Source organism: Carcharhinus amblyrhynchos, chromosome 8 (genome assembly GCF_965287045.1).
Source record: "Carcharhinus amblyrhynchos chromosome 8, sCarAmb.v2.hapA, whole genome shotgun sequence".
In the NCBI taxonomy this organism is placed as follows: domain Eukaryota; kingdom Metazoa; phylum Chordata; class Chondrichthyes; order Carcharhiniformes; family Carcharhinidae; genus Carcharhinus; species Carcharhinus amblyrhynchos.
Genome location: NC_137331.1, coordinates 95856226 through 95866692, shown reverse-complemented (window position 1 = coordinate 95866692; position 10467 = coordinate 95856226). Strand labels below are relative to the sequence as shown.

At 44.6% G+C, this 10467-nt stretch overlaps 1 protein-coding gene across 2 annotated transcripts in view; it reads right to left on the bottom strand.

Annotated features, from left to right (window-relative positions):
- Positions 1-274: 274 nt before the first annotated feature.
- The window catches only part of LOC145346797 (xin actin-binding repeat-containing protein 1-like), a 31873-nt gene continuing 21680 nt past the window's right edge, over positions 275-10467 (bottom strand). Inside the window, exons 4-5 of one of the 2 annotated variants that reach the window (XM_080194533.1) lie at positions 4261-8991; positions 3687-3779 (exon numbers count right to left, since the gene is read on the bottom strand). In XM_080194533.1, coding sequence (XP_080050659.1) covers positions 3771-3779; positions 4261-8991 — 4740 coding nt within the window. In that variant the 3' untranslated portion in view covers positions 3687-3770. Of the gene's footprint in view, positions 8992-10467 lie in introns of both variants that reach the window. The other variant, XM_080194532.1, reaches the window with a different exon arrangement.

Below are 10467 nucleotides of genomic sequence, written 5' to 3'. Positions count from 1 at the left end.
CTTCCTATGTCTGCATGGGTTTCCTTCGGGGGCTCCAGTTTCCTCCTACACTCTAAAGATGTGCAGCTTAGGTTGATTGGCCGTATTAAATTGCCCATTTGTGCCAGGGGGATTAGCAGGGTAAATACTGGGGGTTATGGGGATGGGGCCTTTGTGGGACTGTTGCTGGTGCAGGTTGATGGGCTGAATGACTTCATCCTGCACTGTAGGGATTCTCTGAAGAAACCCAAATAGGATCTAAGGTTTATATTGTAAAATCTGAAACAGAATCCAATAAAATTGATAAAATATTAAAAATGTTTATTAAGGCAGGCTGTGGAATATAAAAAGAAAATACTTCGCAAACAGTTCACAGGCAGAAGGATAATAGAGAAGCTGATACATTGTGTTGGATGTAATTAAAGTATCAGGGAAACTTGAGGAAAAAAATGAATAGTAATTCGAAATGGTAGTCTAATTACAATCACAACACTACAATTCTTTAGTAAAATACAGGAAACACTGGAGGTATGCTATACACGAGGGGGTAATTTAAACGTTGAGAGATGGTGTGAAATTGGATTGACGCCCAATACATGATTTCCTGTTCCATTCGACAGAAAAATTGGGAATGATATATAAAAAGTGGCATTTTACACCATTGCCCAAAGTTAAAATTATCCCCCACTACCCCCCCCACCATTGAATCCAAATGTCATTGTCAAAAGCAGTGTTGAACCAAGGAGCAGTGACATATGAAAACAGAATAGATGGTCAATATTGTGATTGTAAGCCCTTAGGCAAAGTTCAACTCTGCTAAGGATTTACATCTTAAACAACATTAACTCGTCGTTTCTCTTTTCAGATGTTGACGAGTTTGTGTTAAACTTCTAGGTTTTTCATTTCAAGTCTCTACTTTTTTTCTTCTGGAAGAAATGGTGAAGAGTGGTTGGCACTTTTGGTGTAGGTCTTTCATTAGCAGTGGATCTGGCAGTTAGCCAGTATGAGGAAGTGCCCACACTTAACCCATCCCTTCAGATGCTGACCAGGCCTGCTGTGCATGTGCAAGACCTTTTCTGGTTTGATTTCAGATTTCTAGCTTCATGTTTTATTTTCTTCCCAGCATTATGTTTCTCGTACACAGTGCCGTAGATTGCACTTTAAAGGAACCTGGTGTGACTCTAAGATTTAACATCTCTTGGCTGAATTGGGATTGCCATAGGAAACAAAGACCACTCCACTTTCTTTAGCATTTGGATGTGAATCTTCTACCAGCTTCACTGGGCTTTGCAGGTGCCTGTTAGGAAGGGGAGAAGTAGCAACTTCATATCTGGGTGGTGCTTGAACAACTTCATATGTTGACGAGGTTCTGGACTCTGATTGCTTTGTGACTGTGGTTGAGGTTTTTGATGTAATAATTTTGTTCCCAAATCTATCAATCTCTTCGTATTTTTCCATGACAGTCTTTGTACCAACTATCTCACCTCCATCAGGCCCTGTATTAAACTCTACGACACTTTTGCTTCTCTGAGGGACCGGGCTCTGCGTTCTATCAATGACATTGCCTTTAAATCCACTTAAAGGACTACAGCCAGTGGGGACATTTTCGCAGGCACTGACAATGTTGCTTCCATTCCGATTCTTGGCATGAATGAACTCACTGGTGTCTCTCAGTGTGGAGTTCTTCCCACACTCAGACTGCTGCTTCATTGTCTCAGCTTTAGCACTCTGCATCCTAACATCCTGGTGTCCATTGCAAAGAATTGAATCCTCAAGGTCATTGCATGTCGTCACTTCCGGAGATCGGGTTGGGACATCCTGCTTATTAGGAGCGGGAGACATGCACGCACACTCTCTCGGTTGAGCTGACAGGTCTTTTTTTAAAGAATCTGTGGGTTTTCTAGCTGCCGATTCAATGGAAATGTAGGAGGGAGATGATGGTGTGTTCACACGGGCTGGGACAACTGGGATATCTAACTGTGGCCTAGCTTGTTTCTCTGAATTGCTTAACTTTTCTTTTCCTTCATCAAGTTCTTTAGTTTTTTCTGTACCTGACTTGCTGGAGACCAAACTGATTTTTTTGATATTGCCAGACAGGGGGTTTGAAGCAGCTCCCAATGATTCTCCAAAGAGGCCAGAGAGTCCTGCAATGTCAGATTCCGATTTCAGATTGGAGACAGAATAGAGAGCCTTTTTAATGGACTCTTCAATGTGTAACAGTTTTGCCAATGTCTGCTCCTTCAGATAGATGATCTCTGCACTTGCCCTTTCAAGATCTTCAAAAACAAGTTCCACAGAGGACAAACCTTCGAATTCCTCCTTGGCTACCCTTGGCTGATTCTGCGGTGCGTCCTTTCGGCGATCAATTGGTTTGATTGGCTTAACCATCTTATTCTTAGGGACCACCCAATCAGGCACATTCTCAAATAAGCTCTTGAGTCCTTTCACATCTACTTTGAAAGTCTCCTCTTCAAACTCTTTCACCTGAGACAAGATCTTTTGCAGCTCTTCTCGCTTCCTCAGGTTTTCAAATATCTCCATCGCTGCCTTCACATTTCCTCGCATTATTTCCTCCTTGTGAACGGATAGTCTTTTCCTGCGATCGTCTTCGCTCTCTTTCCCCTGCTGTCGGTTTCCTCGCATTATAACCGTGTCTGATTGCAGGCTGCTTTGCGGCTCTATGCGTAAGGGTTCCCGTTGGCGATTTGCAGCTGATACCTGGTTACTGAACCCATGCTGATCAGCACGTCTTTGGCACTGGGCAATTTGGGACTGTGGTTGTTCGGGCGATACACTGACTGACTGTTGTGGGTGCAACTCTGGACTCAGTTGAGACTGTTGATGGCTCTTTTGTGTCTTAGCCGTGGCTGAGGTTTTTGGCATAATTTTAACTTTGTTTGGTAAAGCAGTCTCTGTCGTTATCACATCCTGTTTCAGACCGTTGGCCTGGTTTTTTTGGAGAGAACTTGGCCTGTTCTGGGTGCCAGAAGTATGAAGATCAGCTTTAAATCCTTGAGACATTTCAATGCTCACCACGCCCTGTTCTGAATAGGATGACTTGAATCCCTGGACCTTTCCTGTTGCAGTCAACTCCTTTGATACAACTTGTTCCCTGTTCATTGGGCCACTGGCCTCGACAAGGCTTTCAGAGTAGCTCTTCCCTCTTGGTTGACGCATCTCTTGCGATGCCACGCTTTCTGCGGGGCTAGTTAACATTACAGTTGGCAGGCTAAGTCCTTCCTTCCTCTGTCTGAATTTCTCTTCTGCCAACTGCAAGGGGGTTCTCATTAGTTTGATGGCAGGGGTCGCTGTCCTAGATTTTGGTTCTGGTAGGGACTGCTCATTGTGCCTTTTCTGCTGAGCACCCTCACCTTCTGACAGATGGGCAGCTTCTGTATGAAGCGATGCTCTGGTAGGTTTTACTGGGGTCTTATGCTTGGGTGAGTTGCAGGCTGTAGAAGGGTTTGAATATGGCATGGCTGACGCATAGTTTTTTGGTGGATTAGGTGGACTTGGAACAGAACGGATTGCTTGTAAATGTTCAGGCTTGGGAGGTGGAACGGGTTTGCCCCCCTGCATTGTCGAGTGCCTGGCAGGGACTGCCTGTGGCTTCCGTGCGATGGTTGGCTTGGGCGAGATGTTTCTTTCATGAGTCTTGGGTGGAAGAGGTGGAGGGAACTGGGAAGCAGCTGGGATTTTCGTTGGAACGGCCTCAGACAGGTTGCAGGGAAAAGAGCTGCCCTCTACAGACGGTCGGCCGCAAGCCTCTCTCGATGGCTCAGGGGACTTGGTCACTGGAACTGGAGGAGGAAACTCAGTGTCAGATTGTGATAGCGAAATTTGATTACAAACAGCTCTAACACCACTTTTCTTTTGGTCGCACGGCCTTGACTGGCCTGCAGTTCTATATATCATGGCAGCTTTAAAGTCACCTTTGGAAACATTCATATTAGCTTTTCCCAGAGAATGGAGAGCTGCCTGCAAGTTACCTCGGACCACATCCTCTCTCTCGACAGGCTTCTGCTCTGCCACTGAATTCTTTAAAGACTCTATGGTTGATTTTACGTCTCCCTTGATAATTATCGCCTGATCTGCCACTGCCCGATCTTCCTCCTCTAAGTTAGTGGGCGAGTATTGACCATGAGTCTGCATGTGTTCTGAAGCAGTTCCTATTTCGTCTCTGCCATTTTTAACTATCTTGGTTAAATGTTCACCTTTCTGACTTTCATTAGAGTAAGCTGAATATGACTGAATATGTCCTGGCCCCTCTTTGGCACTGACCTGTTGAGTATTCTGTTGGCTCTTTAGCTGGTGGGGCTGAGTAACAATCACATGGGCACTCGTTCTATGCCTTGGCACCGCGCTGATTTGCTGCTGAGTGGATGTTTGGGCATTTTCCTTCACCTTTTCCACTGCATTCTTGTACTGAACAGCTTGATGACTTTGCTGAGATGCTGCTGAGACTTGGGTGCTACTTTTGAAGTGTTCTCGTGTGCTAGATTTGTGCTGGATCGTCTGTGCTTCAGCTGTAACCTCTTTAAGGTTCTCCATCGCTACTCGAAGGTCCTGACCTGTGGCACTTGCCGTCCTTAACTCTGACATTGCAAGGGATGCATCACCTCCTGAATGGACAGAAGTTGCTGAATGCTCTCCAACTCTCACTCCTCTTTCACAAATGAATTCCTTTGGTGCAACCAGAGGGCCTTTCACATTGTCACAGATAACTTCTTCCCTGTCCATCTGTCTTCTTTGATACTTTGCATTCTTCAATGGCTGCAGTGAAGCCTTAACATCACCAGTCATAAACCCTTCTTTCTCCATCATAACAGACTGAGTTGCAGTCGGACCCAAGGACTGACCAACAGGATTGGTATCACCACCTGATATTTCCTCTTTCTGACCAATATCATGGGCAGTCTGTGTTTCAGTTAAGAAGTATTTCTTGGTTGCTTTGACATCCCCTGGTACAATGTCATCTACCGTCCTTTCAATTTGTCCTCTATTCTCTTTCAAATTCCGTATAGCACCTTCCACATCACCACGTACAATCTCCTCTTTCTGGGAAGAATCTGAAGGGTCATCAGATTCCTCGTCTCTGTCTTTGAGATAGTCCAGTGTACCTGATTCAATGCACGTTGTGTACAGTTGGACATTTCCCTTCTCATTCTCCTCACGTCTGACTGTTGTTGACATTGTTTGCTGTTTGGCAGAAGCAAGAAGGCTATCAATAGTAGATTTTACATCCCCTTTGATCACCTCTTTCTCAACTCCTTCATTTTGGAGATGATTAACTAGCAAGTAAACAGTGATCTGAGCAATTCCTCTTTCAGTCTCCTGAATCAAAATACCTTTGTTGACTTTATTGTCTTGTGTAAGAAGACCATAAAGTTCATTAACAATGTCTCCTTCTTTCCTAACATTAACTTCGGACAGGGAGAACAGCTGAACCTTGTTTGAAGAGATTCTCCCACTTTCATCTTCCTTCAGCACAATGCCTTCAGGATGGAGGGATTCCTTCCTTTGGAGCAACTGCCACAGAATTCTCTGTAAATTACCACCAATAACCTCTTCTTTTAGAATGTGTGGACCATCCTGACTCATCAGTTGATATTTGGCCATTTTTAGAATGCCCACCTCACTCGATTCAATGATAAGTCCCCTTGATGTAATGGCATTGCAGTTGTAGAGAGTCTGTAAGCTTGTATAGACACTTTGTTCCATCGCCTCGGTACCCTCTGTGCTACATTGAGCACGAATGAATGTGTCCAGGGGTGTTGTTTCAAATAACCATGTTGTGGTCTTCACGTCAGCGTTTGTCACTTCTTCATTGGTTTCTTTGCTCATTGAAGTATCTGAATCTTTTAAACTGTCCAATGGTTGGGACTCAAACAACCAAGTACACCTTTTTACGTCTCCCCTCTGGACATCTTCTCGGTGGACAGTGTTCGCACCAGTGCTTTCTTCAGCTCCTCCCTTCAAGGAGTCAATGGGGAGATTTTCAAACAGCCATGTTGAAGTCCTGACATCTCCACTTTGAACATCGCTGACACTGACCATCCTCACATATTTGCGGCTTATTTGCTGCTCTTCAAACAGTTGCTTGCTTGCTTGCACGTCTCCTCCTCGGACCTCATCCACCACTTTTACTCCTCGGTGCGCTTCATCTCTGATTGAATCCAAAGGCTGGGTCTCAAATTTCCATCGAGCTGCTGTCACATCTCCCTGGTGCACATCCTCCTGTGTAACAGCTCTGATCACAAACACTTCCTCCTGTGGCTTGATTGTGTCCAATGGTTTGGTTTCAAAGAGCCACCTAGTACCCCTTACGTCTCCCCTCATGATTTCCTCCTTCTTTGCTGTAGTAACTTCATGATATTGACCTTCTTTATCTCGGATTGCATAAAGGGGTTGTGTTTCAAAGAGCATGGTACACGATTTCACATCACCAGTGGCAACTGACTCTTCCTTTTCGGAACTGAGTTCCGTGATATCAGTTTCATCTTTTATCTGATCCAATGAGCAGGTCTCGAAAACAAACCTTTTCCCACCAACATCGCCTCCCTTTACTTCAGTGATGGTGTTCCTGGGTGTGGTCTCCTCTGTCATGTCTTTAATGGAGTCAATTGGGCAATTCTCAAACAGCCAGGTGAACTTGTGTACACAACCTGACCCAGACTGTGTGGCATCCACCTGTGTGGATTTGAAGCTCTTTCCTTTTTCCATCACATCGCCTATTTCACTGAGCGAGGTGCTTTGGTAGATTTCTTTCACCCTCGATACATTCCCTGACTGGATGTCCACCTCGCTAGTGTATCTCATATTCTGTGCCTCGTCCAAGCCCTCAGCGATATTGCCAATTTGTTCTGTTTCAAAAAGGTGCTTTGTGGTCTTCACATTTACCCCTTTAACATCATCCAGGTTTGCACTGAAGACTTTCAGGTGCTGTTCTCCATTCTCATTGATGCTGTCCAGTGCTTGTGTTTCAAACAGCCACGTGTATGATTTGACATCGCCTTTTGGTTGCGCTTCATCCTGCTGCTTGGTCTCTACTTTTTCATACAAAGCATCCATTGGCTGTGTCTCAAACAACCACTTACATGTCTTCACATCACCCTTTATCACATCTTTGTTGTCAGAGCTTTGAATTTCTGTTTTATTTACATTGGCGTGTATGACATCAAGTGGCTGGGTCTCAAATAGCCATCTTGTTGTCTCCATATTGCCAGCTCTCATCTCCTCTTTGGTGATGCCTTTAACCAGTTCCACATTTTTAATATCTTCATCAAACTGATCCAAGCAGCGGGTTTCAAACATCCATCTGTAATGTTTGACATCTCCACTGATGACTTGTTCACGACTCACTGTCTTGACTTGATGGCAATGACCAGCACCGTCCATGATGGCGTAAAGAGGGATGGTTTCAAAGAGAGCTTTGTTCTCATTTACATTTCCAGCCAACACTTCAACCTGCTGCTCAGCAGAGATTTCATCTGAATTTTTAATGCTATCAAGAGGTAGAGTTTCAAAGAGAGATTTATAAGTTTTGACATCTCCCTTCTGTATGTCTAAAGTCTTGTCAAGGTTGGAGGTCTCACTTTGTTCCTTGCTAATACTATCCAGGGAGCAGCTTTCAAACATATGAGCTCTTTGCTTCACATCTCCCTTCTCTTCTTCTGTCACGACTCTCTTTAAGTGGCCAACTTCAAAGCTGTCCTTCAAACTTTCCATTGGCTGTGTCTCAAACAACCAAAGAGTGCTGTGCACATTGCCTCCAATTATTTGTTCTTTAGCAACCTCTTCAGACGAGCTTTCTTTTAAGGAGTCAAGGGACTGAGTTTCAAAGAGCCAACACTTCTTATTCACATCTCCTCCTTCTATTATCTTCACACTAGCCACGGAATTTGACTCCTCAGTTTGCTCGTTGATGGCATCCAGTGCCTGTGTTTCAAAGAGCCACCTTTTCCTGCCAACACCACCTTGTTGAGTCTCTTCCAAGGAGATGCCTCGAATAATTTTTACCCTTGAGATATCTCTATTAATGCTGCCCAGGGGTTGAGTTTCAAAAAGCCAGCGGGCACTTTGGACATTACCACTCTGTTGGATTTCCTCCCTGCAGATAGACTTGATTTGATGGATGTTCCCGACAGTATCTCGAATGGCACACAGGGGTTCTGTCTCAAATAACTTCACTGTCTTGTTCACATCCCCTTTCAGTTCCTGGATTTCTGAGCGCAGTTGCAGAATGCTGCTCTCTTCCACTGAGTTGCTACGTCCCAAATCACCCAAGGGAAGGGTCTCAAACAACAATTTTGTACCTCTTACATCCCCTTTCTGCACAGGTTCTTTCAGGACTACTTCTTGCAGCTCACTCTCCTCGGAGTAGATTTGATTCAGGGAATCCATAGGCTGAGTTTCAAACAACCACAGCGCTGTGCGGACATCACCCTTTGTTTGTTCTTCCCCATCGCTTGAGATTCCGGAAAATTCTGAATACTGGGCACTGATGTCATTAATTGTTTGGTTTTCAAACTTCCATGATGTGCTTTTCACATCACCGCTGACGATGGCCTCCTCCTCTTTCAGCTTCTTAGTCGCTTGGTGATCTCCAATGGTGTCCAGTGGCCAGTTGTCAAATATCCAGCGCATGGATTGCACCTCAGTTTGAAGTGTAGTGTTGGCACTGCCGCTCGTGCCAGAAGTTACAGCAGCAGCTGTCCGTTCAGCATCCAACACTTCAGCCCACTCCTCATTGACAACCTCCTGTAGGTTTTTCCTCAGCTCTGGGTGCATGTGCTTATAAAGCCTCTTCAATTCATTAATTTGGCGCTGCTGGTGAAATTGGACAAAGGTTTGTTGTGGAGGGGGTGGTATATTTTGCGGCTGGTCTTCCACTGTTATGCTTGGCTTGGTAGCAGCCTCGAGGATGTCAGGCGGTGGAGGTGGTGGTAGAAAATCATTCTCCAAGTTCTGAGTCCCACCTGACTGTTGGATCCTATCCAAGGTCTGTGCCATCTTTAGTAAAACAAGGTTACATTGTGAGGATTTAGCAAAAGTACCTTGTGCTGTAGCATGCAAATATGGTTTAGTATGGATCAAAGTTCAAGTCAAACGGTTAATAGTGAATATTTTTTAAAGCATTGCTCCAGCCCTGTTGACACAGTTCGTGCAGTGTGGACTGATGACAGGTGACTACCAATGTGCAAGACCTCTTCACACCACAAAAAGCAGCGCCATGAATTATTCCAACAAGATGTTTTCATCCAAAAAAAAAATGCCAGTTTGGAAATGACAAGTTTCCTTTAAACTAGGTCAAAATTATCTAAACCCTGTGCTGACTATGGGTGAGGTTACTCCTGGAATGTATTTTGTGGACCTAAACTTCAAAGGAGTGTAGATGCTTTGGAAATGCTCAGAGAAAGGTGGCACGAATAATTCCAGAATGGTTCCAGAACTAAAGATATGAGAAAAGATCCTGGAATTGGCCTTTATAGTGAGGGGGATAGAATATAAAAGCAAGGAGGTCTTGCTGCAACTGTTCAGGGCTCTGGTGAGGCCACAACTGGAGCATTGTGTGCAGTTTTGGTCGCCGCATTTGCGAAAGGATATATTGGCCTTGGAGGGAGTGCAGAGAAGGTTCACTAGGCTGATACCGGAGATGAGGGTGTTAGCCTACAAGGAGAGATTGAATAGACTGGGTCTGTACTTGTTGGAGTTTAGAAGGCTGAGGGGGGATCTTATAGAGACATATAAGATAATCAAGGGGCTAGGTAGGGTAGAGGTAGAGAGATTCTTCCCACTTAGAAAGGATAGCAGAACTAGAGGGCACAGCCTCAAAATAAGGGGGGGGACAGTTTAGAATGGAGTTGAGGAGGAACTTCTTCACTCAAAGGGTGGTGAATCTCTGGAATTCTCTGCCCATTGAAGTGGTGGAGGCTACCTCGCTGAATATATTTAAGTCACGGGTAGATAGGTTTCTGATAGACAAGGGAATTAAGGGTTATGGGGAGAAAGCGGGAAAGTGGAACTGATCCACTTCAGATCAGCCATGATCTTATTGAATGGCGGGGCAGGCTCGAAGGGCTAGATGGCCTACTCCTGCTCCTATTTCTCATGTTCTTATGCTCTTAATTGAGCACAAGAAGGAGCATCATCCAAAACATTCAGGTGAAATAATAAATACTTGATACTTTGAGAGCTCAAAACAGGTGTGTTGTAGTCTTCTGGAGAAAGGGTGCCATACGTTAGCCTTTAGTGTGCTCTGCAGTCCTTTAAGTTTCCTACCACCTTTGCACTGATGAGTAACTTAAACCACTTTACATTGATGCAAAAGAGTCAGGAATAACGCAGCCTAAAATATCACAACGCATAGATAATGCAGCTGCGAGCAGGCTGACTGGGACTTGTAAGAAGAACAATGTTATAAGTAAACTATGCATGAAGAATTGGAGATGGAAAATTACACATTCAGCAAGAGTTGAACAGGATAAA